The sequence below is a fragment of the Rattus norvegicus genome, chromosome 1 (genome assembly GCF_036323735.1).
Source record: "Rattus norvegicus strain BN/NHsdMcwi chromosome 1, GRCr8, whole genome shotgun sequence".
Taxonomy (NCBI): Eukaryota; Metazoa; Chordata; class Mammalia; order Rodentia; family Muridae; genus Rattus; species Rattus norvegicus.
This window is the reverse complement of record NC_086019.1, coordinates 95,912,422-95,939,870: the sequence shown is the minus strand read 5'-3', so window position 1 is coordinate 95,939,870 and position 27,449 is coordinate 95,912,422. Positions and strand designations below refer to the sequence as shown.

Below are 27,449 nucleotides of genomic sequence, written 5' to 3'. Positions count from 1 at the left end.
TTCCCCCACGGACTTCCGGCTACCACTCTGCTTCTCCCGCCTCCGAGTGTGCGGCGGCTCGTGGAAGTCCCGCCATGTCTCTGTCGCGGGGGTTACCCCGGGAGCTGGCCGAGGCGGTGTCCGGCGGCCGGGTCCTGGTGGTTGGCGCGGGTGGTATCGGCTGTGAGCTACTTAAGAATCTGGTGCTCACTGGCTTCTCCCACATCGACCTGGTGAGGCCCGGGCTCGGGGTGAATGGCGGTCTGCCTGCGGGGCCTGGGTTCTGGGCGGGAGTCAGGGCGGCGCGGCCCGAGAGGCCAGGGGTTGGGGATCACCACGCGGGAAGTGGGTTGGTGAGACGTCGGACTCCGGCTCCGCGGACGCGGGACTCCGCTCCTGGGGCCTACGCGCGCCGCCTCCCGAGGCAGTTTCCCCATTTACACTGGGATGATGCAAGAAGAGACCCCTGTAGATGCTGTGACTTTAATTCGAATATACCTCTAACTTAAAATAACGATCTCGCGGCAGAGCGGTTTGCAGCCACCAGCCGCAGCACCCCGGGCGAGCACACATGCATTCATTCCGGAGTCTGCCACCGGCCTCCAGGTTGCAAGTGCTGTCTGCATCCCGTTTTATTTTTAACAGATGAGGAAAGTGAGACGCTATGAGGTTGAGTAACTTACCCTGGGGGCACGCCGCAAGTGTCTGGATAGACTCCTTTGGGGCTCTCGTGCTTCCAGGCTGGGCCGGTGTTTATGTTATTAAAGATACTCCCTGGGGTTTGCACGATTGGGTGACAACCTGTAATCCATGCAATCGGGAGTCTGTAGGTTCGGAAGTTTTGAGATCCGCTTGGGCTACATAGCAACATTTTACCCAAGAAAAAAAATTTTTTTTTTTAGTTGTTAGGATTCTTAAGTTTTGTGTCAGTGTAATGTGCAATGACAGGAAGCTGCTGTATTTTGTGAGTGTGTTGGAGTGTGTATCTGAACCTTGGATATGAATTGAACATGCCTTAAGGTTTAGTAGAAACACGGGATGAAATTGCAGGCGTCAGGGTTTAAGCCGACGTAGAATTGGAGGGAAGCGTTCATTTGTCAGGCTTCACACCCAGTTTTGGTCCATAGAAAGTACAGCATGCTAGTGACGCTTGATGGCTTGATGCTGTTTTAAGAGTAGATTTTGCAGTAGACAGGAGTGAATTGGAAAATAAATGCTTGTTCTCTGTTTTGTCTCTCTTTTGGTTAAATTTTTGTAGTGAGCTTTGAAGTATAAATGAATATTTCAATGATTATATTTTGTAATTTTCACAAACTTCTCTAAACTGTTAGGATGTTTCATGATGCGGACATTTTGTTGTTTATGTAAGTTTATTGAAATAGAATGCAAATGATGTTCACTATTTTTTCTTTCAAGTTGCTATTAGATTAAATTTTATTTTTACTTTAAAAATTTTCCCTTTAGTTTATGCGAATGGGCCTTTTGCCTGCTTTGTGCCTGTGCGTGGTTCCTCCAGAGGCCAGAAGGGGGCGTTGTATCCCCCCAGCTGTGTTAGCAATGGCTGTGACCCACCATGATGGAACTGAGAATTGAGCTCTTGATCCAATGCAAGAGGAACCAGCATTCTTTTAACTATTGAGCCACCTCCAGCTCCTAGATTAGATTTTAAATATGACCTATTTATTTATTTGTTTGTTTGTTTGTTTTTACCATGCATAGGACATTTCCTTCAACAGCCCTCGACTGAGTGAATGTGTATATAAAGAATTCAAGTGAGTGTGGTGCAGAGGCAGGCTAATGTCTGTATTTCCAGGCCAGCCTGGTCTACAAAGAGAGTTCCAGGAGAAACAAGGCTGTTACACAGAGAAACCATTTCAAAAAACCAAAGAGATAGTAACCAACATGAAAAATGACATGGCACAGTAAATTAGAGATTATCAGACAGATGGGTGTTTGTGTATGTGGAGATTGGAGGACAACTTCAAGGGCTGTGCTCCTGGGGCAGCGTTGTCTGGCAGTTTGGAGACAGGGTCTCTTGCTGCCCTGGAACTCTGCAGATGACTAGGCTGACTGGCTAGTGGGCCCCACCGCCCTGGCTCTGGGATTGTAAAGACTTGCCGCCGTGCCCAGTTTGTTTTAATGTTCTGGGGTATCAAACCCTGCTCCTTGTAGCTGGCAGGATGACGACTTTACTTCCTTCAGTCTCCTTTGCCTGGAAAACTTGATTTATTCACTATTTTGAGGCAGAGTCTCTGTGTGTAGCCCTGTTTGGTCTGGAACTTATTCTGGGGACTGGGCTGACCTCCAACCAACAGGTAACCGTGTGTACTACCTCCTTGCCCACCCAGAAATTTTACATTTTTAATCAAAGCTTTTTAAAAGAAAGATTTATTTATTTATTTATTTATGAGTACACTGTAGCTGTCTTCAGACACACCAGAAGAGGGCATCAGATCCCATTACAGATGGTTGTGAGCCACCATGTGGTTGCTGGGAATTGAACTCAGGACCTCTGGAAGAGCAACCAGTGCTCTTAACCACCGAGTCATCTCTCCAACCCCAAGGCTTTTTATGATATCAAGGATCATGATTAAATAAACAAAAATATTAGCTATGCTTAATGCATTCTTGAGGTTATCCTTGACTTAATCGCTGGTCTTCCGGTGATCTTTAAATGCAGTTCTTATCCGTTTAACAGTTTGGGTGTGACTTTTCCAGGAAAGCACTTTGGCTGCTGGTAGACTCCGGGTTACGAATGCTGAAGATAGTGATTGAAGACGGTGACTTTCCTTTATTTCTGCATTTCTAGATTGATCTGGACACTATCGACGTCAGCAACCTCAACAGGCAGTTCTTGTTTCAAAAGAAACATGTCGGAAGATCAAAGGCTCAGGTAACCTGGCCATGCTGTGCTCAGGACCCTTTGACCAAGGTTTCAGATGGGTAGAGGGAGGGCGGGTGAAGCTAGCTCTTCTTATTTTTATTTTTATCTCTAGGATTAACATTTTATTTACCTATTTTGAGGCACCTTGTGCCTCATTTGCATGTGAATGGAAGTCAGGACAACTGAGCCTCACCTCCTCCTCCCACCATTAGGGTCCTAGGGGTTGAACCGGGCTCTACTCACTGAGCCTTCACCACTTGGCGCTCCTGCCTCTCGATTGCTGGAGAGTGAAAGGAATAAGGGAGTGGCCCAGGGAACAAAAGCAGCTGTGCTTAGTCCTGTAATTGAGATGCCTTTTGTATCCTCTTCATATTTAAGTTTTTGTTCCTTTACATCTCAGAGGCCAGCTTCTCCTGTGTAGCTAGAAAAGATATTATCTCTCCTGGTTGGTAAGGTCAGAGGTCAGAGAAAATTCTTTTTTTCTGCCTAAGCATACCCCCACCCCCAATGCCATTGTTTCTTATTTTTTTCTATTGCAGCTCCCTTCCCAACAGATGTTTTTGCTGTGTTGACCTTTTTGACTAAGTTCTTCCTGTGGTAGCAGCCTTCCTAAGCTTTGTAGTTATGTGTACCTGGATGGATACAGAAGGCATCTTAGGCTCTTCTGTGGCAGTTTAGCTTAGCTTAGTTTTGTGCTGCGGGAATATGCAAATGCTCTTCCTGAGTTAGTGCCCCGCCTCTTTTTTTTTTCTTCCTGAAGCTTGCCATTCATGTAAAAGTGTGTATGATGACGTGGGGGAAAATTAATTTTATGAATACAGATATACTTGATGAGATCTTACCACAGTTTTTGTACATAAATAAGATCACGTTATAAGTGAAGCATCCATGTATATATCAGTCAGATTTCAAATGCCAACACTAATGTTAACAGTGATTTGCTGTTGCTTTTCCCAGGTTGCCAAAGAAAGTGTGCTTCAGTTCCACCCCCAAGCGAACATTGAGGCCCACCATGACAGCATCATGAAGTATGCACATCATTTTGTTACAAAGCTGTTTGCTGTCAATTTTTAATTGATTGTTTAAAGTGTAAGACTAGGGTCCTTCATTTCCTCCTTTGTCTTGTACAAGCTCCAATCTTGGAGCCAAGATCGTGCTGGGTGGGGGGGTCTCTGGTGACTAACTCATTTCTTTAGGTCCTGTCCTCAGGGTCTCACAGGGTCTAAAGGTCAACAATAGCAGAACAAATGGGGGGTGGAGGAGTCTCCTGCAAGTAACATAAAGTATTTTTATCTGGCATGTGTGTCAGCCCAGAGTCATTCAGTCTTTCTAGGATGATGTCTGGATACTTACATGATGAGTCTGTGCCCCCATCAGTGCCCTTGTTATTACCATTTGGTGTGCACTGGGATGATTTAGCTAAGAGGTGTTTCAGTGTCAGTAAGAAGCTTAGTTGAAGCTCAGAGAGAACTGCGCTTTGGCTGAGGAGCCTCTGCGGCTGTGTGTAGTGAGTGTCTTGACTGTTCTTCAGTGATAACAGATGTCTGTCCTTGTGGAGGTGTCAGAGCAAGGATCTGTGGGTCGCCCCCTACACTAGTCCCTATATGAAGGGCTAGAATTAGCGAGAGCCTTACACTTTCTCAGGGCATTTATCTCTTGGGCAATTTCTAACTTTCTGGATGTTTGCTTTGCAGACCTGCCTCTTGCCCTGTGACTCTCTTACCCTGTGCCTCTTTCCCATTGCTGCTAAAAGCAGAGCCCCTTGGGGCCTGAACCCGGGCTGATGGTGAACATGTGAGGTGAAGCCTTAGGCCCAGCAAATCCTGGGAATGTACTCCTAGTACGTTCCCAGGCCTTGCTGCCCTGAGAGGGCGGTGTGGAGGGAGGCACAAGTGAGGCTATGCCAGCTTTCTGACAGTTGAAGAGTTTGTTTTGGTGCCTTAGGTCAGAAATGAGAGATTTGAGAATAGTTCCTTTACAATGTGTTTATGTTAGGAAGGAGCCAGCCATCCTGTTCATGGCATATACTCCCACCAACAGTTACTTTTACAGTTGTTTATCCTTTTCAGGACTACACTGAGAAAACCATCCATAAGCTCAGTTTGGGTGACCTTTTTTCCCCCATTTTGCTTTCCAGCCCAGACTATAATGTGGAGTTTTTTCGACAGTTTATATTGGTTATGAACGCATTAGATAACAGAGGTAAGGTGATTACGTCTCATTGCTTCCTCTTCCCCATTGCACAGTGTTAGAGTTAGTGCCCAAGTGTGAGTTGGAACTAGGACCAAAAGGAAACAAAGACAGCTGGGGTTGGGGGCGGGTGATGGTCTTACTCTACCCCAAGCTAGTTTGGAGCTCACTATGTTCCCGAAGACTGGCCTTAAACTGGTAGCAATCCTCCTGCCTCAGTCTTTGGCCTAAGCTTCTGCCTCCCAGTTAAGGCTATGACTCTACAATTACTCTAGCTGTGCCTGTACTACAAGATCCTAGAGCAGGTGTGACATCTGTTCCTGGAGAGCCAGCCCTAGTAGGCATGTCTTTATCCCAGGACTTAGGAGGCAGATGTAGGCGGAGCTCTGTGAGTTCAAATCTAGTCTATCCTGGTGGCAAGCTGCAGGCCAGCCAGGGACTATGGTGAAGCAACAAAGTAGTGTGCAAAGTAATGATTACGAAAAGGGAGGAAAGCCGGAAGGACCTTGGACTGTGTCTTCTGACTCCCTCATCCATCATGGATTCTATGACGGTAGCGTAGGAGCTACAGAATGCATTGAAATGGTTTGTGCAGCCCACACCTTAGCTTCTTGATGGTTTTCCTTTAAATTTGTGTATGTATTTGAATGGGTCTGTTGTCTGCATGTATATAATGTATACTGTCCCAGTGTTCAAAGACTCCAAAAGAGAGGAGGCTAGATCCTGTGGACGGGAGTTACATGCAGTTTTGAGCCACCGTGTAGGTGCTGGGAACTGAACCCTGGGTTCTCTGGCTGGAAGAAGAATAGTATTGTTAACTCCTGAGCCATTTCTCTAACCCTACTTGGGATCTTATAGAAGTACCTTGAGTCACACCCAAGGCCTTACACACACCAGGCAGGCTGCACTTAGCAGCCCCAGCACTTGGGAATGTGTCTAGAAATCTTTCTAGAGTACATTTGCAATATTAATTCCTCACCTGTAGCTTTGCTGAGTGTCCCTCCCTGTAATGACCAAGGCTGAAGCCCAGTGTTGCGGCAGAAGTGGTTAAGTTACAGTCAAGATACAGTCTCATGTGCTTTATTGAAAGCAAGAAATTGTCATCTGAACTTGTTGGTGTCATCAGAGACTCTTGCTAACTACTGTTTTCTTTCAGCTGCACGAAACCATGTGAATAGGATGTGTCTGGCAGCTGACGTGCCTCTCATTGAGAGTGGGACTGCTGGGTATCTTGGACAGGTGACCACGATCAAGAAGGTAAAGAGACACTGTCTTATTTTCCACTTACTTGAGACCTGGGAAGGAAAGAAACTTTGGGTTTGTATAGAGGAAACAGGTCAGCAGCCAAGGTGTAGAGATTCTATGCCAGATAAGACATGGTGATGCTTGGGTCTCTGGGATCATTCAGTTCCCAGCAAATCCTTACCCTCAGATAAAGCCTGGGATGAGCTAAGGCAAAGGAAGAGAGCTTTTGACTCTGTACTGTTTTGTTACCTGAATTTATTTAGTAAAATCCTTGGGCCAAACTGGGTGTGGTGACTTACAACTTTAATCCCAGCACTTGGGAGGCAGAGGCAGGTGGAACACTGAGTTCAAGGGCAGCCTGGTCTACAGAGTGAGTGCCAAGATAGCCAGGGCTGCACAGAGAGACCCTGTCTCAGATAACAAAAACAAAAAAGAAAGGAAAGATCAAAACTAACAACAACAAAAAATCCTTAGACTGACTGACATAACAAATTGTACAAAAAAATTTTTTTATTGGTTATTTTATTTATTTACATTTCAAATGTTATCCTCTTTCCGGGTTTCCCCTCTGGAAATCCCCTATCCCCTTCTCCCTCCCTCTGCTTCTGTAATGGTGTCTTCTCACCTACCCACCCACTCCCACCTCCCCACCCTGGCATTCCCCTGCACATCAAGCCTTCCCAGGATCAAGGGCCTCTCCTCCCATTGATGTCTGGCAGGGTCATCCTCTGCTACATGTACAGCTGGAGCCATGGGTCTGTCCATGTGTATTCTTTGGATGGTGGTTTAGTCCCTGGGAGCTCTGGTGGGAAGGGTGTCTGGTTGGTTGATATTGTTGTTCTTCCTATGGGTTTCTTCTTTCAGTCCTTTCTCTAACTCCTTCTCATCCGCCTCTGTATTTGTCAGGCTCTGGCAGAGCCTCTCGGGAGACAGCTATATCAGGCTCCTGTCAGCATGCACTTGGCATCTGTTGTAGTGTCTGGGCTTGGTGTCTGTATATGGGATGGATCCCCAGATGGGGCAGGCTCTGGTTGGCCTTTTCTTCAGTCTCTGTTCTACACTTTGTCTCCATCTCTCCTCCCTTGAATCTTTTGTTCCCCCTTCTAAGGAGGACTGAAGCATCCACACTTTGGTCTTCCTTCTTGAACTTCAAGTGGTCTGTGAATTGTATCTTGGTGTTGGGCTAATACCATTTATTGGTGAGTGCACACCATGTGTGTTCTTTTGTGACTGGGTTACCTCACTCAGGATGATATTTTCCAGATCCATTTGCCTATGAATTTCATGTAGTCATTGTTTTTAATAGTTGAGTAGTACTCCATTGTATAGATGTACCACATTTTCTGTATCCATTCCTCTGTTGAAGGGCATCTGGGTTCTTTCTAGCTTCTGGCTATTATAAATAAGGCTGCTATGAATATAGTGGAGCATGTGTCCTTGTTATGTGTTGAAGCATCTTTTGGGTATATGCCCAGGAGTGGTATAGCTGGATCCTCAGGTTGTACTATGTCCAATTTCCTGAGGAACCTCCAGACTGATTTCCAGAGTGGTTGTACCAGCTTGCAATCCCACCCACAGTGGAGGAATGTTCTTCTTTTTCCACATCCTTGCCAGCATCTGCTGTCACCTGAGTGTGAGGTGTAATCTCGGGGTTGTTTTGATTTGCATTTCCCCGATGACTAAGGATGTTGAACATTTCTTTAGGTGCTTCTTGGATATTCGATATTCCTGAGTTGAGAATTCTTTGTTTAGCTCTGTACCCCATTTTTTTAATGGGGTTATTTGATTCTCTAGAGTCTAACTTCTTTAGTTCTTTGTATATTTTGAATATAAGTCCTCTATCAGATGTAGGATTGGTAAAGATCTTTTCCCAATCTGTTGGTTGCCGTTTTGTCCTAATGACAGTGTCCTTTGCCTTACAGAAGCTTTGCAGTTTTGAGATCCCATTTGTCGATTCTTGAATTTAGAGTATAAGCCATTGTTCTGTTCAGGAAATTTTCTGTAGTGCCCATGTGTTTGAGATTCTTCCGCACTTTTCTTCTATTAGTTTCAGTAAATCTGGTTTGATGTGGAGGTCCTTGATCCACTTAGACTTAAGCTTTGTACAGGGTGATAAGAATGGATCGATCTGCATTCTTCTACATGCTGACCTCCAGTTGAACCAGCACCATTTGTTGAAAATGCTGTCTTTTTTTCCACTGGATGGTCTTAGCTCCTTTGTCAAAGATCAAGTGACCATAGTTGTGTGGGATTTCAAGGCCAGCCTGGTCTAGATACTGAGCGTCTGTCTCAGTACAAATGGAACTTGCTGACCAGCTAGGGCACCTGATCTTGAGCCCTTGACCCACATGTGGGAGGAGAAAACAAACTCCCACAAGCTGCCCTCTAGTGTTCACACACAGGCAGTGCTGCTCCTGTGAACGTGCATGCGCACACACATAATAAATGTAATAAATCAAGCTAACTTTTGGGTTTGGGAGTCTAGTTCAGCTTAGAATTGGTTAGTTGTAAATCCAGGTCAGTGACATTAGTCTTACCTGCAGGTGTCTGGGTGTGCAGGTCTGAAGAGCACTGAGACCACTGCGTGCATTTGTGAGATAGTTTAAATAAGCATTTCAGTAAAACTGAGGAGCAAAAGGGGATGGTGAGCACTCGTGGCCTCTGACCCTGGGATCGGAGTTGGTTTGCTCTTTAGGAATAAAGATTAAAGAATTTGATGAATTCCTTTGCAGGTTTGAAGCTATTTTTTTACAAGTACCTAAAATGGGCTGGCTTGTCTGGTATTTTAATTAATTAATTAATTAATTAATTAATTAATTTTTTGACCAAGGGTATGTATGTTACAAGGCGGCCCTTCTGGTGTAGCTCTGTGTATTCTCCAGGGGTTGTTGTGTGGGGTGTAGAATCAGTGGGGGGTTTGCCGCATCAAAGCAGTTGCTCTCTTTGTTCCCCCACTGTGACACAAACCATAGTGTCTTGTCAGTGGCCTTGACCAAGACATTTTGTTGGAAGATGAAGGTCACAGCAGTATTATGGAGCAAGTCCTGAGTCCACCATTAGTGTATACTAAAACCGCCTTTGTGGGCTTTGACTCTTGAACTGTTAGTGAGAAGACATTGTTTTTTTATGCTTCTGTGTGAAGGCTAAGGCTGAGGTGTGCTGAGGTAAAAAGGGAGTCATCTGATGGTCCCACATCAGGGATACCTGGGCATTTCATGCATCTTGGAGTCTGTTGAGATTGACAGTCATCCTGGTGTACTTGTTTTTATGAGACTTTATGGGTATCAGGGTATTGGGATATGAGGATATTCAGGGTATTAACAAATCAAAATTTGTTAACTTTGACATCTTTAAATACATGGCTAGAAAGCTTTGGGGTTTTTTGTTTTTGTTTTTTAAGATTTATTCCATGTATGTGAGTACACTGTCTGTCTTCAGACACAGCTGAAGCCCCATTACAGATGGTTGTGAGCCACCATGTGGTTGCTGGGAACTGAACTCAGGACCTCTGGAAGAGCAGCCAGCGCTCTAACCTCTGCTGTCTCTCCAGCCCTCCTTATAGTGGGGAGTCCTGATTCCATCTTAGCTACGGTCACTTCATTAGCATTTGTATTCTGACTGGACTCTTCGTGTGTACAGTAAGGATTTTGCAGTCGTTAATATCTGTAATTCTTCTTGACAACACAAAGCCCAGTTGGACCGTGAGTGAAGAGGTGGAGTGTCTACCTTAGAAGCATCGAGGGTTAACCACTTCCCATGTCTAATGTTACAGGGTGTGACTGAGTGTTACGAATGTCATCCTAAGCCGACCCAGAGAACGTTCCCTGGCTGTACGATTCGGAACACACCTTCAGAACCTATCCATTGCATCGTATGGGCCAAGTATTTGTTCAAGTAAGAGTTACATATTTCTGGCATAGTTTTCAGACCTGATCATGGAAAGTGAGGCCATTTTTACTTAAATACTCTTAAAAAGTTGTGTTTACAGTGGTTAAATATGGTGAAGAGAGAGCAGTGGCTTTCGTGGGTCTCAGACAGCATTCTTAGCATGTCGTGGGTGAAACTTCAGATGTTTAGTCTGGTATTGGACACAGGCATGCAACTAAGTTCGTGCGAGTGTATATATTTGGAAATAGGAAAACATACTTATAAATAACCCATTGGTTAAACAAGCAATCACAATGGGAGTTAACAATATGAGTGGGGCTGGGGTGAAACTCAGTGGCATAGCAGTGGCCTGGTATGCCTGAGGCCATGGTTCGGATCTCTCGCCCTGTTTAATAACCACCCACAACCAACTCTAATGTGTGATGTTTGTGGAACAGCTAGCCAAGGGTGCCTGGTAAGTGTCCGGTGCTCGAATGTTCTTTGACAAGGGGCCTTGCCCACCTCTGCTAGCACAAGCACACTTTCATGTCTGAGGACGTGGAGCCGAGCCGATAGCTGTGGATGCCACCTCAGATCAGCCTTAGTGCCCTGAGCAAGCAGGATGAGGAGATTAGTGTCCCGATAGTCCTAGAATTGTGGAGTGTGAGTCATAATTGTTACCGTACCCCTGATAAGAATGTGGACTATTGTAAATTAGCTACTTGTGGAGCAGTAATGGCATTGGTTCCAAATGTCTGTACCTAAAAGTTTACTATTCTGAAATTGTAGCCAGCTGTTTGGAGAGGAAGATGCTGATCAAGAAGTGTCTCCTGACAGAGCTGACCCTGAAGCTGCTTGTAAGTGACTGGTGCCTCTCTCTGCTCATTCATTGATTGGTTGTGGTATATTTAACAGCAATGCCTTATAGAAAGGTCATCGTATGTGGCCCTTATCTCAGAACTCTTTGGTGGACCAGCTCAGAGAGGTTCATCTGCCTCTGCCTCCCAGAGTGCCGGGAACAAAGGTGTGCGTGCGCTACTACGCCCATCCTCTCATTGCCTTTTAAAAACCTTTTAACATAGGAGTAGCTGCATTTCACTGATACGAAATCTGGACGAGACATTTCTCAGTCTAATCAGTTGGGCTGCTGGTGCTAGTCCTGTTCTATTATAGGGCTGTGCTTTGCACTGTTGCTCATGTGCTCTTAGAGACCTGAGTCGCAGGGCTGGAGAGACGGCTCGGGTTCAGAGTACTGTCTGCTCCTCTAGAGGAACTGGGTTCAATTCCCAGCATCCACAAGCTTTTGTAACTCCAGTTCCAAGGGATGTCATATCCTCTTCTGGCCTCCGAGGGCAAAGTCAGCCATTTGGCGCACATACACACATGCAGCTCAAACCACCCATGAATGTAAAGGGAAATTCTAAATTAGATTTACAAAAACATTGAGGCACAAAAAGACACTGGTATTCACATTACTGCCGTGGAGCTCTGAATGTGTCACACACATCTGATTTCAGAGAATGACTTTTTCCTCCCATGGTGAGAACTTAATCGTATGTTGAAAATACGATGCTTGTTTTGTAGGGGAACCAACAGAGGCTGAAGCCAGAGCCCGAGCATCCAATGAAGATGGAGACATTAAGCGGATTTCCACTAAGGAATGGGCTAAGTCAACTGGATACGATCCAGTTAAACTTTTTACCAAGGTTAGGTATCTTTTCTTCTGTATCGTTCTCCCTATCTAATTGGATTTCCCCTCCCTCTTTTTTACAATTTACTTGCATGCAAGTGTATGTGCACCACGTGTGTGCTGGTGTTCCACTCAGAAGTGGGGTCTGAGGAGAGCAAACTGGAGTTATGGATGGTAAGGAGCCACCATGTGCGTGCTGGGAATTGAACCCCAGTCCTCTGCAAAGACAAGAGTTCTCACCAGGTGCTGGTGGTATATGCCTCTGATCCCAGCACTCAGGAAGCAGAGGCAGGAGGATCTCTGTGAGTTCATGAATAGTCAGGGCTACACAGAGAAATCCTGTCTCGAAAATACCAAAAAAAGTATTCTTAACCCTGAAGCATCTCTCCAGCCCGGGCTTGCACCTCTGATCCGCGTGGCACCAGCGAGCTGTACCTCAGCAGCGCTTACTTCCTTTCTCTTTTAACTGAATGCGATGTACTTACGAAGTCTCGCACCCTGCCCTGCTCAGATCCTCTCAGCTCCCTGCTCTAATCCCCCTGAGTTCTAAGCCCTTTGTTCTTGGTGCACACTGCTGTCTGCTGGCTGTTTGCTTGGCAGTCTGCCCACTGTTTGTGATTGGGACCCTTAGTTACTGCTCAAGCCAGGCCTCACTTCTGTTGTTTTTCATAATTACAGAGCTCTTAGCTCTTCTTAGCCACTCCTGAATCTCTTAACTGTTTATAAGTTTAGGGTGTTCCTAACCCCAATCCCAAAACAAAAAGGGCAGAAATGGAGCACAGAGCCTCTGAACTATTACTACGCACAGAGTATGGAGAGACTGAGCTGTGGTGTGTTGAGCCCTTCAGTTTGTGTCATTGGGCTTCCAACTGAGCTGTGGAGTGGTCGTGGGGTTGCAGGAGGGCCTGGGCGGCCACTGAACTGAGGGTGCTGTACTCCTGCTGCAAACATTTGATCTTTTTCTGTGATGTTGGGAACTGTTATTCTGCTTATGCTGAGCCTTTAGGCCTGATTTCATGGCATAATCTTATAAGTTAACTTAATTTGATCTGTATCAACTTGGGTGCTATGGGATTAATGGGATTTGTTTATTTCAGCTTTTTAAAGATGATATTAGGTACCTGCTGACAATGGACAAACTCTGGCGCAAGAGGAAACCTCCAGTTCCACTGGACTGGGCTGAAGTGCAGAGTCAAGGTAAAGAATGTTCCTCCCCTACCTCCCCAGGGAGCTGTCAGCTCAAGTGCTGTGTGTCTGCATGGGGGTGGTTGGGTGCAACCCGCTTCAGCAGGAGCTGCTGCCACCCTCGTGGACACCCCAGCAGAGCCCTGCTCGCTCTCACAAGCTGGCTCCTGTCTCTGTTTTGTTTAGGACATCATGGCTTCATTATTCCTGAAAGTGTGGTGGTGGCTACGGATCTGCCTTTATACGCTTGTGATTGTTTAAGATTTACTTTAGAAACATAATTTTAAAATTTATATTCAAGGAAATAAAACAATTGTAGTGACTTCTTCCTTGTCACTGGGGTACTGTGCTTTATGTGAACTGTGCTGCGGCTCACGGCATGGTTGAACTTAGTAAACAGGACCATTGGGCGTGTGGAATCGTGACTGATAGCTTCCACTTACGAGTGTTATCCGTGCTGGGCATAATTTGATGCTCACCCTTCCCCTTCATATTTTTTTTTGCCAACTATGGATGTGGGTTCTCACCACGGCCAGAAGAGCAGCCAGTTCTCATAACTGCAGTCTTGTCTCCACCCTGCCATTATAGTCTTGAATGTCCCCCAAATACCATGAGATCCTGACGTGCTGTTAGAGGGTCTGAAGTTTCCTTGAACACATGTTCACAGTGACAATATCGAGAAATCTATCTCTTTAAATTTTTTTTTTTTTGGTTCTTTTTTTCGGAGCTGGGGACCGAACCCAGGGCCTTGCGCTTCCTAGGTAAGCGCTCTACCATAAATTTTTTTTTAAAGATTTGTTTATTTATGAGCGTACTGTAGTTGTTCAGACACACCAGAAGAGGGCATCGGATCCCATTACAGATAGCTGTGAGCCACCATGTGGTTGCTGGGAATTGAACTCAGGACCTCTGGAAGAGCAGTCAGTGCTTTTAATCGCTGAGCCATTGCTCCAGCCCTCTTTTTGTAAATCTTAATGTACACAAGTTGAGTCTGTTGAATAGAGCAAGATAAGTTTATTAAACATGCTTGTTCATTTTAAGGAGAAGAAGCCAATGCTGATCAACAAAGTGAGCCCCAGTTGGGTTTGAAAGACCAGCAGGTTCTGGATGTAAAGAGCTACGCAAGTCTGTTTTCAAAGAGCATCGAGACCCTGAGAGTCCGTTTAGCCGAGAAGGGAGATGGAGCTGAGCTCATCTGGGATAAGGTTCGTTTTGAAATGTGTCCATCACTTAGATACCTCACTTGTACTGTTCCTGTGCTCCAAGAGAAGCTAAGGTTGGGGTGTTTCCTATTTCATTTGAATGCCTTCTCCAGTTCTATCAGAATTCAAATTTTCTGTGCATAAATTTAAATATCAGAAAATTTTGTTTTGGCTTCTAGTAACACACATGTGTTTTATGGTTATATTGACTGGAACATAATTTATTCCAGTTGAAAGCATGGCCGCCATACTCAGCTCTAAGATTGCCTGTCTGTTGAAGTGAGTATGGTATTTCAGAAGTCTGGTAGAGAACAGTTAGGTCTGGCCCACTTCTGTACTCCCAGCACTTGGGAAACTGAGGTAGACCACCATGTTTGAGGCCGTCTTAGACTATAGAGTGAACCTGTCTCAAAAGCAAATCAGAAAGGCCTCTCAATACACAAATAACATGACATTGTTTTGGTTTTGTTGTGTCTAGATAGTGTCTCTCCTCCTGGCCGGTCTCCAAGGCCTATCACATATGTGTGTCACATTGCCCAGGTCAAGTGATGCTGGAGACTAAATTCAGAACCTCATACATGTTGTTCTTGGAAAGATGTAGTTTTTCTTAAGTGAGAGTTCATTGAAATTAACTGGTGTTTTAATTGCAGGTGAAATTGGTTACATGACAAAGTTTGTTCCTGCAGTGACAAAGTTTTGCAGTGGGGGCTGGGATGTGTCTGTAGCTCTGTAGTGGAATGCTTACTTGCCTGGTGTGCATGGGCTCTGGGTTTGATCTCTAGCATGGGAAAGGAAGGGAAGGTTTGCTGTGGGTCTCAGAATAAGAAGAAATGAGTGGCCATTTTTAGAATCCTCAAATAACTCTGTGTCCACAAACTTTGAAACTTCGGTAGAATCACATCTAAAGACATTTAAAACAAAGCTAGTGAATTTAGATTTTTGAAATTCTTATAAACACTAGTCTCTGGGTTTATGTGATATAAATGGTAGGTTTTTTTAAATATTTTTTGTCGTTGTTGTTATTCTAGTGATTTGGAAAGTTTCTGTACTTCACTGAGGCCATATAAGGAGCTGAGCGCTGCTGCCTTGTAATTGCGCCTAGTGGTGTCAGGGCAGTTTTGGAGATGTGTTTTGTGTTTTGCTTTTCATGTATGTGATGTGCATTGCTTGCTTGTGTGTGTGCGTGCATGTGCATGTGCAAGACATGCATGCCTGGTACCCACATAGGCAGAGCCCTGGAACTGGAGTACGGGTGGGTTGGTTGTGAGCCATCTAAACCTGAGCTCCCCCTCTGATTGAATCCCTCAGGCTATTTAAGAATTAAGGCTTGGGGCTGGAGAGATGGCTCAGTGGTTAAGAGCACTGACTGCTCTTCCAGAGGCCCTGAGTTCAATCCCAGCAACCACATGGTGGCTCACAGCCATCTCTAATCGGATCTGATACCCTCTTCTGGTGTTTAAAGACCAGAGACACTGTACTCATAGATAATTACATCGGGAGAGAGAGAGACGGACAGCGTGCACGTAAGAGAGAGAGAGAGAGAGCGCGCACGAGCGAGCAGGTAGGCTTGCAGCCAGACACGGTGGTGCATATCGTTAATCCCAGCACTCAAGAGACAGGGGCAGGTGGATCTCTGTGAGCTGAGACAAACCTGGTCTACAGCTCTGAGTTCCAGGACAGCCAGGGCTACCCAGAGGAACTCTGTCTCCAACAGCAACAAAAATAAGCCAGTTTCTAGAGCAAGCCAGTTACATCTCATTACCAAAATAGAAGTAGGCAGCCAGACATGATGGCTCATGTCTTAAGTCCCAGTGCTCAGAGGAATACGCAGATAGATCTGAGTTTGAACATACATAGTAAGTTCCAGGATAGCCAGGGCTGTGTGGTGAGACACTTCCCCCACTCCTGTTCCCCAAAAAAGACTTCCACTTAGTCATTTCTCAGCAGCTTTCACTGTGCACAGGGTATCTGTTCAGCTCTAGCCTGAAGGTTCATAGCCACACCTCGGGAAGACCCTGCTGGTGGGGCTTTGCAGATACTGAGACAAGTTATTCTTGCCTGGATTCTATGTATGTCTAGCAGCTTTACTACTAATGGGCCGGGAAAGTGCATTTGATTTTGTTGTGGGTGTTTTCGTTTTTTGAAACAAGGTTTCTCTGTGTACTCCTGGCTCACCTGGAACTCACTGTATAGACCGGGCTGTCCTCAACTCATAGAGATCCACCTGCCCCTGCCCCTGCCCCTGCCCCTGCCCCTGCCCCTGCCCCTGCCCCCTGAGTGCTGGGATTAAAGATGTGCACCACTATGCCTGGCTACAAGCCTTCTTTCTTTTCTCTCTCTCTCTCCCTCTCAAGATGTATTTACTTTATGTATGTGAGTACACGTCGCTGTCTTCAGACACACCAGAAGAGGGCATCAGACCCCATTACAGATGGATGTGAGCCACCATGCAGTTGCTGGGAATTGAACTCAGGACCTCTGGAAGAGCAGCCAGTGCTCTAACCACTGAGCCATCTCTCCAGCCCCAGTTTTGTTCCTTTTAAAGATACCTTTTTCATCTCATATGTATGAGTGTGGTGCTTACACATGTATATGTGTTCCCTGTGTGTCTGTGTCCTGCAGTGGTCTGAGGGCAGTACTGAACCTCCTGAACTGTTAAGATGCATGTTGTGACTACCACATGAATGTTGGGAGCTGAGCTCTGGTCCTCTCTAAGGCCTGCAAGTGCTGGTAGCCGACCATTGGAACCCCTTCCAGTTCATAATGTATTTGTTTGAGCAGGGATGCTTTCCTAGCAAGCATGGAGGTTATAAATGTTCTTGGCAGACTATCCTCCTGGGCCAGAGAACCAGATTGGCTCCTGTCCCCACAGTTAGCCTGTTACTTGCTATGAGGCCTCATGTGTGTCAGGCCCTGGTTTAGGTCTCCCTTGTCCTGGCTGTGTGGCTACGACATTACACACCTTGAATGTGGCTCTTTGGAAGGTAATGCCGGTGAAATGACTGACTGGACAAAGCTTTGTCATTTGTGCTCTTGGCAGGACGACCCACCTGCAATGGATTTTGTCACGTCTGCTGCAAACCTCAGGATGCACATTTTCAGCATGAACATGAAGAGCAGGTTTGATATAAAATGTAAGCTGTTTGTACCTGGGCTTGTATCATCTACAGATCCATGTACAATTTCCCTTTTGACCGCTAACCACAGTGTCTCTCTGCCCTCTAGCAATGGCGGGGAACATCATCCCTGCTATAGCCACCACTAATGCAGTGATCGCCGGCTTGATAGTGTTGGAAGGATTAAAGATTTTATCTGGAAAAATAGACCAGTGTAGAACTGTGAGTAATCTTGTTTCCTTTTGGTTCTTGAGATAATGTCTCACTATGTTGTCCTGGCTGATCTGTACGGACCAGGCTGTCTTGAATTAACAGGGATCCACCTGCCTCTGCCTCCTGAGTTCTGAGATCTAAGGTGTGTGCCTCTCTAAGGCACACAGAGAAGAAATGCCTTTGGAATTTTCAGACTAAGTCTCATGTAGCCCAGTCTACCCTTGAACTCACTGTACCTGAGGATGGTTTGAGAAGGCCCTGAGAGTGTGCACCTCTCACCCAACTCCCAGCCTGACTTATTTTTTATTTACTTTTATTTTAGGCTGACATGTTTTTAATCTAAGAGTTTTTTCATGAACTTTTTTTTTTTAAAGATTTAAAGTTTTTTTTTTAAACATTTATTTATTTATTATGTATACATCACACAGCTTTCTGCCTGCATGTATGCCTACAGGCCAGAAGAGGGCACCAGACCTGATTGTAGATGGTCGTGAGCCACCATGTGGTTGCTGGGAATTGAACTCAGGACCTCTGGAAGAGCAGACAGTGCTCATAACCGCTGAGCCATCTCTCCAGCCCTAAAGTTTTTTTTTTTTTTTTTTAAAGATTGTTACTGTCGTCAGACACAGCAGAAGAGGGCATCAGATCCCATTACAGATGGTTGTGAGCCACCATGTGGTTGCTGGGAATTGAACTCAGGACCTCTGGAAGAGCAGTCTGTGCTCTTAACACTAAGCCATCTCTCCAGCCTTTTTATGAACGTTTTATAGCAGACAATGCTGGCTGTTAACCTTATGGAACTATCTATTTAATGGCTGATTGTGCTTAACTTGGAAATATCCTAAGTGCTAGCAATAATTCTGACTTCCCTTCGTTGGATGCTGGCATTAAAGGTAGCTTTTGTGCATAGTAAGCATGTACTCTGCCATGTGTTGTGGCTGTGGCTTCAGTTGTGTTACTACTGCTGACTGTCTTGCTTCACGCTGTTTTGTGCAACCTCAGGTCACATGGGTCTCTTCTCACCTTGATGCCCGACCTTGTTCTGTGCCCAAGATTCATTATAGGGAAAAGCTACAGACTGAGCTGTGGTTCAACTCAGCTGTTCTGACCCAAACTCCTTTCCACACTGATTCAACCTGGCTTCTCAGCCTCTGACTGAATCGCTCTGTTTGACCTCAAACTAACTCTAGCAATATATTCTAATCTTCTGGCTCCTATTCTCCTGTGTCTAGCTTGTTCTCTCTCTGTGCAACTCTCCTAGTTAACAACTACCTTCGCCCTCCTCTCCTCCCCTCCCCTCCCCTCCCCTACCGCCACCCTCCCTCTCTACTGCTCCCTCAAATAGCTTCCCTTTCCTCTCTCATGAGAGTTGGGCATATTTTATTCTGTCAAACCTTTCTCTGAATCCTCACTTTGTCACTCAATCAGACCTCACTTTCAGACATGGCTGCTACAAACTATCTTTACCTTCATTGTTTGGAGTTAAGAGCAGGTGTCTGTATTTCAGCCAGAGTAGCCATTTTGCTAAAATCCCTTTACATTGTTGGGGGTTTTTAGTTGGGGCTTTATTACTGTGAAGAAACACCATAACCTCAGCAATTCTTAAAAAGGAAAACATTCGTTGGGGCTGGCTTAAGAGTTCAGGGCTTAGTCCAGTACCATCATGGTAGAAAGCATGGTGACGTGCAGATGGGCTGGAGAGGTAGCTATGGTCCTGTGTCTGGATGGGCAAGTAGCAGGGAAGGAAGAGACGCACTAGTCCTGGCTTGAGCATCTGAGACCTTAAAACCTGCCCCCAGTTACACACCTCCTCCAGCAAGGCCATACCTCCCAATAGCGCCAGTCTTTAGGAGCCTAGAGGGGACATTTTCATTGACACTATGGGGCCAAAAATTTTTCTCTTTTTTTTAGGTTTATTTAGTGTATGAATGTTTTTCCGTGTGTGTGTGTGTGTGTGTGTGTGTGTGTGTGTGTGTGTGTGTGTGTATTCCTAGTACCTTCAGAGGTCAGAAGAGGGTGTCAGGTCATTTGGTGTCAGATTAGGTGTTAAGATGCCATGCAAGTGCCAGGATTTGAGCCCAGGTCCTTTGAATGGTCTTAACTGCTGAGTCACCTCTCCAGTCCCCAGGGAGGTTGACTTTTTGAGACCATACTGGCTGGTCTCAAGGCTCGAGGTCCTGTTTCTGTCTCCCAGGTTCTGGGATGAAGGTGTGTACCATCACCCCAGCTTCATTTTTAGTTTTTAAACTTGCCTTGCTCCTTAATTTTGTTACTGTTGTTTGTTTGGGTAATAGTCATAGTATTACTATAAGAAATACATCGTTTTTCTTCATAAAAATGTTAGTTAGCATAATCATCGGTTTTTGTTAGGGAATTCCTGGCACCTGAAAGCATGGTCGTTGACCGCCTCGGTGAGTCGGTCTTGTTGACAAGTACAAGGAGGCACAAGCCCTTGTGGTGGCTCCATCCTTACTTTTGCTTCATGTAAGTTATATGTCTGGGGTGTGTGCTGTACCAAGGAGATGCCTTTCCATTAAGCCCAGCCTTCCCCACGGTAACTGATGCCTCTTACAATGTCATGACTTCCTATAGCCCTTTTGACAAGTAGAGAATATTGAAGCCGTTTATGATTGGGTATACAAGAAGCAAGATTTTAAAGCTGGGCCGTGGCGGCATGTACTTTTTATCTCCGCACCTGAGAGGCTACGGCAGGGGGATCCCAGTTGGAGGCCTGAGGCCTGGTCTACAGAGCAAGTTCGGGATAGGCCAAAAAAAAAAAAAAGGAAAGAAAGAAAAGATTTTTAGATTTATCTATAAAAATAGTAACTCAATGTTTCTGATTCCTGCTTGTGTGTTTTTTTTTTGTTGTTTTTCCCTCTCAAGATATTTTTGAATAAGCAGCCAAACCCGAGAAAGAAGCTCTTGGTGCCCTGTGCACTAGATCCTCCCAACACCAACTGTTACGTTTGTGCCAGCAAGCCAGAGGTGACCGTGCGGCTGAATGTCCACAAAGTGACTGTCCTCACCTTACAGGATAAGGCAAGTGCAAGGACTGCTTCTTTCCCGTTTAGCAGTGAGTCCAGGGTAGGATTGGCCCTGAACAACCCTGGCTGCTGGGTGGGTAGAGCTTCTCCTGTGGACAGCTTCCCAGTCCAGATCCCTGCCAGCCTCTCTGTCTGTGTTTGTGGGTGTACTTGCTAGACTGTGTGTCACAGCATGTCTGTCATGTCTGTTGAAGAGCAGGAGACAGGCAGTCGGTGAAGTCCAGGTGTCTGAGGAGTGACACAGTCTGCTTGGGGTTGAACAAGGGGACAAATACTTGAGTAAGGCCGGGTACCTTCACTTTCTCTCAGGACAAAGACCCAGTGTGACCTCACCTTGCAGGGTGTGTGTCTTGCTGTTTCCTAGGGCACAGTGTTGGTTTTTGTTTTTGTTTTTTTTTGTGTGTATGTGGGGGGGTGGCTAAAAGGACTGAATGTGATGCTGACACAGGGAGAGTTTCTGTTTTTACTAGGTGGGATTTGACAGTGGTTTTTTTTTTTAATTTATTTGAGTACACTGCTCTCTCCAGATACACCAGATGGCATTGGCTCCCATTACAGGTGGTTGTAAGCCACCATGTGGTTGCTGGGAATTGAACTCAGGAAGAGCAGTCAGTGCTCTTAACCGCTGAGCCATCTCTCCGGCCCCAACAGTGTTGTGCCTTACATTGCATCTTGGAACATAAAGGGAGACACTGTTTGAAGTGGGAAAGGTTATCTGAGGATCCACTTAGGCATTCTTTTTGCTGTCAAACACTTTCCATGGCAGGGTTGACATGGAAACTGAGATAGAAAGTGTCAGATGTGAAGCCTGAGCCCTCGTGTGTGTGGGCGTGTGTGTGTGTGGGTGTGGGGGGGGGGAGGGTGGAGGGTGGGGGGGCTCTCTCCAAGATCTCAGGCTGAACCTGCCCTGCATCCATTGGCAGATGTGGGGTGGGGTGTGGGCGACCTCTCTGTTGTCCTGCAGCCATGTTACCATGTAGGTAAGACTGCATGCATGTGTGTGTACACATGACTCAGATAAACCTGAAGACCCAGCCCCTTGATGAACAGAGGGACCCAGTTCCAAAAGCTTTTGTCTGGTCTCTGCATGTGTACTATAGCACTTGTGTATACACACATGCATATAGTGCACACTCAAGAGTACAGATTATGGGGGGCTGGAGAGATGGCTCAGAGGTTAAGAGCTCTGACTGCTCTTCCAGAGGTCCTGAGTTCAATTCCCAGCAACCACATGGTGGTTCACAACCATCTGTAAAGAGATCCGATGCCCTCTTCTGGTGTGTCTGAAGACAGCTACAGTGTACTAATATATAATAAATGAATAAATCTTTAAAAAAAAAAAAGAGTACAGATTATGGAATAAGTAACTCTCCAGTGGAAAAGTGAACTTGTATAGAAAAGCAATGTAGGTTTCTTACGGTCTTTAATTACCTCCATTAATTTTTAATTTTTCCACTTTTAGATAGTGAAAGAAAAGTTTGCTATGGTGGCACCAGATGTCCAAATTGAAGATGGGAAAGGCACAATCCTGATATCTTCAGAAGAGGGAGAGACAGAAGGTACCACACTCACTCTTCTCCTTACCTGCAACTTGGTGGGTGGGGGGATGGGCTCATTGCATGTATTAGTGTGGTGCCTGCTCTCGCAGTCACGGCAGAGGCTGCTTGTGGGAGGTCTTCAGATTCAGAAGCTTTCTGGTGTCGGGGTAACTCAGGGACTTGTCAGTGACCCGACGCACAGATTCTGGCAGTGCACACATTGAAATACTTTTTATTCACGTCCGAGGTTGCTCTGCCTGTGCCTTGGGCCCTAGGTCTTGGTTGGTGGTGAGCATGATCTTGAGGCTGTTAGGCACACGGAGGGATGTAAACCTTAGGGTCTTTTTCAAGAGTGGCAAAGGTCAGGTCACACACAGAGACTGGCGCCTGCTAGGTCAGTTGCTGTACAGCTGAGCCGAGCTCCAGCTCTAACCTTCGTTGAGACTTCATGTCAGGGCAGGAATATAGTTGGTGGGTAGAATGTCAGCTTGGCCTGCATGAACACTTAGGTTCCACCTGAGCAGTGCATAAGCCAGGTGTGCTGGCACGCACCTGTCCCATCCTCAACAGGGACAGGAAGCAGGACCATCAGAAGGTCAGGGCCAGTCTGCCTGCTTGGTAAATCTGAAGGCAGCCAGGCATGGGAGAGCATGTCGGGATCCTGGCACTTAGGACACAGAGGCAGAAGGATCTGTGAGTGAGACCATCTTGGTCTATAAAGTTAGATCTTATCTCCCTTAAAAGGGCATCAGGATTTTTTTTTTTTTTGGTTCTTTTTTTCGGAGCTGGGGACCGAACCCAGGGCCTTGCGCTTCCTAGGCAAGCGCTCTACCACTGAGCTAAATCCCCAACCCGGCATCAGGATTCTTGCTGATTGTAGTTTTGCTTGTTGAGAAATTATTTGCGGTATTATTTAGGTCATGTGTAATTAGAGGTCATGTGTTGGCTGGCTATTTTGGGAGTATGGTTTAATATTGGAGCCATATTCTAGACAGTTATCCTCACCCTGAAGAAGTTGGCCTGCTGTTCTGTACTGTTAGTTACTAAAGAATTCATTGAGCTATTGTAGATCGTCTTGGGAGTGGAGTGTTGTAACACATGCTGTCAGAATTCTACCTCCCCAGGACTCCAGAATCAGTTTGAATGGGATGTTTTTGTGGGTCCTTTGTCCTCCTGCCACTTGAAGTGCTTGTGGTAGGTGAGTCTCCAGGGCTGAATTCCTCAGTGTCTGGTAGCATGCTTAGCTTGCGGTGACTGAAAGTACCACAGCCTAGGGCCCTGAACCATCAGAAACTTGACATGGAGCTCTCCCCTCATTTTGTCTTCATGTGGCCTCTGTGACAGGGTGTGTACCCTACTGTAAGTGGCCAGACTTTCTCTGTATGTTCACTGTTTGTTTGCTTGTTTGTTTTAAATATAAGTAAAAGTATTGTGTAGCCCAGCCTGGCCCAGAGAATAACCTTGGCCTTTTGATCCCCTGCCTCCACCTCCCAGATTCCAGGGTTCAGGCATTTAACTTAACTAGTTACCACTTGTTTAACTAGTTACCACTTGTGTAAAGCTGTGTCTTCAAACAGTCACTTTCTTGGGCACTGTGGGTCAGGACTTGAGAATGCCAGCTTCTGAGGAACACAGTCCAGCCATGATGAATTTGGCTTTTTAATAACTAACTTGCCCACACTATGAAAGGATAATTATAACATCTTCATTCTGTTCACATCTAGCTAATAACCCCAAGAAGTTGTCTGATTTTGGAATTAGAAATGGCAGCCGGCTTCAAGCAGACGACTTCCTGCAGGACTACACTTTGCTGATCAACATTCTTCATAGGTAGGCACTTAGTTCTGGAGTGTAAGACATGAGAGAGGATGAGCCAGGGATTTCTATGTGGCGCTCCACTGCTGGGTGGAGCTGGACAGGGGTTGTGCCTACAGGAGAATGCTAGGATTCAGAGCTACAAGGATAAAGAGCAAAGCAGTTTCAGGATGAGTAGAGGCTGACAGGATGGCTGACCATCATCTCTGGCGCCTGGAGATGCTCGGATTAACCGGGTTTGCAGACCTGAGTTCAGTTCCTAGGGTACATTGGCGGAAGGAAGAGATCCACTCCCATAGGTCTGCTGACTCTGTACGGGTGCTATGAGGAACGTGGGAAATAAATGTTTTAAATCTTAAGGTATAATATAATAAACTTTTGAGGTAAATTTGTAAAGGTACATTTATTTTCATAATTCAACTATAGTAAGATCTTGCTTAAATCTTAAAAATGTCGTGTGTTCTGTCTGTGTGTCTGAGAGTGCATGAGCATGCGCACCTTCATGTGCACCATGACAGTACAGATGCAGACGTCTGGCTTCAGGCCGCTGAAGTGGGTGTTTGGTTTTTTGTTTTTAATCTTAGGTATGTATGTGTGTGTGTTGTGTCTGCATGTCTCTCTGTGCGCCATGTTTGGACAGTGACCAAACAGGGCATTGGGTTCCCTGGAACTAGAGTTCCGGGTGGTTGTGAGCTGCTGTGTGGGTGCTAGGAGTGGAGCCGGGTCGGCTGGAAGGGCAGCCAGTGAGCGCTCTGACTTCAGAGCCATCTCTCCAGGCCGTGTAAACGGACTTTAGATGTGGTCTCGCCTGGTGTTCAGAGGTTGGTAGGACTATAAATTGTAGTAACGATGGACTTGAAGCTAGCTGGCAGTGCTGTGCTCTCCCTGGGTTCACGGGGACACTGGCTGGGGAGCAGTGGCAGCTTGTGCTACCATGTGAAGGAAAACATGAGGAAGGGACAGAGCGGTCAAGTGTCTGAGGAACAGCACGGCTATGGCGCGTTTGTTTGTCTTTCTTAGCCTATGTGTTAACACTCAGACAAAACTGCCTTTAAAAATGCGTGTCCTTTGTTCACCTTGATGCATAAAATTTGATGCACATTTTGGAACTCGTGTATGAGAGAGAGTAGGGAGTTGTCTATAAAGCTGTGGAGACCCAGAAAGCATGTAACCCCATCCCTAGAACACTAAGGTTGGATCACAAATGGAGAGAAGGGTCTTTGGGCAGAGCAGTCAGAGAAAGGACACAGACTTGCTAGGCTGTGGGACTCCTGCCTTAGTTCTCCTCGTGAGCAAGATGTAAAGGAGACTCAGCCTCTCTCACTGCAGTTAGAGGACTCTCTGATCTCTTCTGGACAGTATTCTGGAAATCAGAACATTCCGGAGTGCGTTCTGAGCTGTGAGGATGACCCTGGTCCTTTACGTGTACTGTGTAGTCTGTTTACAGCCTGTTTCTCTTTCAGCGAGGATCTAGGAAAGGATGTTGAATTTGAGGTAGTTGGTGACACCCCTGAAAAAGTGGGTCCAAAACAAGCTGAAGACGCTGCCAAAAGCATTGCCAACGGCAGCGATGATGGCGCCCAGCCTTCCACCTCCACAGGTGAGCCACCTCCTAGCACAGGACAGAACAGGCTGGTCCTCCTCGGATGGACAGTGTGAAATACTGAGGCCGAGTTGGTTTGGAATTGATTGTTTAGCAGGGCTTTGAGTTTTACGAGTCGTGAAGACCTTGAGGACCAGGGACAGTCCTAGAGGGATTGGGAGCGGCTTCTGAATGCCCACAGCAGGCTGTGGGCTCAGTTCCCCGTCCCTGGTCTGTCCTGCTTGAGCTGCCTCCTTAAGCTGTGCGCCTGCTCTTGGAGCAGGTGCTTCCGGGGTGGGGATAGGCTTCCAGGAAGGCAGGGGCCTACGCAAGCCACCTCAGAGTTTCCCCTTATGTGAGCACTTGTCTTTCGGAGTTCTTTAAATGTTTACTGTGGCCTGTAGCATTTTCTGAGAACCAGGGGTAAACTGAGGCTGTAGAACTGGCCTCAACGTGGCTGGTCTGTTCTCTCCCCTCAGCAGGAGCATTTTCTGTACCCTGGCCCTCTACTGTGGGCAGGAAAGTGCAGTTCTGTTTTTAAGTTTGCACATGAGAACACATTGTCTTTGGGGGTAGGGTTAAACAGCACAAGTGTGGGGGGGTCTCTGCTGTGACTCTAGGGAGCCCATCTCTGTCCCTCTGTTTCCTTTCTGGAAGTGGGATAATAATGTTGTCTTCTTTATAGGGATGATTAGATGAGGTTGCACAGTGCTCAGAGCAGTCCCTGGCGGTTGTAAGTGGCTTGTTGCTGTTGCTGCTCTTTCCTCTATTAGGGTGCCCCTCTCCTTCTCATGGGGACCTCAGAAGGCATGATGATGCATTTGAATTATATGCTAGTCATAATTTTTTTGTTTTGCTTGGAAAAAAAGATAGGAAATTGCCCTGGGTCAGTTCTGCTCCCCAGTAACAACCCTTCTTCTAAATGGAGAAGTGCTTGTTGTTATAGCAAACACCAAGACAGCTTCCCTGAGGGTGGCCAGTGCGGGTGGCTTGGATTCATAGTGAGCTTTCTGCGCGTGAGGCCTTGGTGAGCCACTGACATCTCCCACACATCACTCTTCTTTGCTTTGTTTTCCAAAACAAGCACAAGAACAAGATGATGTGCTCATAGTTGATTCAGATGAAGAAGGCCCTTCAAATAGCGCCGACGGTAGCAGGGACGATAGGACCCGCAAGCGGAAACTGGAAGAGAATGAGGGTGCCAGTACCAAGAAGTCCCGCTTGGAGCAGGTGGAAGATCAGGATGACGTCATAGCATTAGACTGAGCAGGCTCCTGCCCTGGATCTGGTCGGAACCGGAAGTTATATCCTTTGTTGCAGAGGGTGAGCACAGGCTGCGGTGGCTTTGGTGGTTCTGCCCCTGTGAAAGCGTTCATTTGCTGAGACTGTTAGAGACTGTTGCTGTGTTGAAGTAGGAATAGAATTTGCGACCCTTTGAGCAAAGCTGGGTGGACCAGTGATGAGCTGAAAGAATGCGGGCGTGCATGTTGCCTTCCCTGTAAATAGCCTTAGCTATCATTTCCCAGTGGAAAACACTGTGGGGTAGGAGCGCTGCAACCTGGGTATAAATATTATGCCTTTATTTTTGGCTAGAGAAGAGTTATTTTTAGCCTAGATCTAACCATTTTCATACTCTTACCTGAAAGATTCACAGAAGTGTCAAGTGCTATGCATTGAAACTTGTTTTTTAAACGTTACCTGACACTGTATATTAATGTAAAACAATGTTAATTTACTCAGATTTTCAGTTTGTACTGCCTGGTATGTCTGTGAAAGAAGCCAATTTTTGTGTATTTGTTACAGTTTCAGGTTATTTATATTTGATGTTTTGTAAACTCAAACAACAAATATACTGTACTTATGGACCAAATAAATGATGTCTGCATACTTGTCATCTGC

At 46.0% G+C, this 27,449-nt stretch overlaps 1 protein-coding gene across 5 annotated transcripts; it reads left to right on the top strand.

Annotated features, from left to right (window-relative positions):
• On the top strand, positions 1-27,449 carry Uba2 (ubiquitin-like modifier activating enzyme 2). Of its 5 annotated transcripts, XM_039111601.2 has the most exons (18): positions 1-212; positions 2,789-2,872; positions 3,821-3,891; positions 5,001-5,065; positions 6,210-6,310; positions 10,071-10,192; positions 10,955-11,022; positions 11,750-11,871; positions 12,953-13,052; positions 14,082-14,245; positions 17,283-17,376; positions 17,468-17,580; positions 20,455-20,610; positions 22,078-22,174; positions 23,878-23,983; positions 25,432-25,568; positions 26,236-26,283; positions 26,635-26,732. In XM_039111601.2, exons 1-17 carry the CDS (start codon positions 75-77, stop codon positions 26,247-26,249), a joined length of 1,752 nt encoding a protein of 583 aa, XP_038967529.1. In that variant the 5' UTR covers positions 1-74; the 3' UTR covers positions 26,250-26,283; positions 26,635-26,732. The 5 variants fall into 5 exon arrangements, 4 of the variants coding, with proteins under 4 accessions (XP_038967529.1, XP_063117691.1, NP_001094049.1 ...); NM_001100579.1 differs by lacking the exon at positions 26,236-26,283 and having other exon boundaries at positions 7-212; positions 26,635-27,441; XM_063261617.1 differs by lacking the exon at positions 26,236-26,283 and having other exon boundaries at positions 83-212; positions 2,698-2,872; positions 26,635-27,449.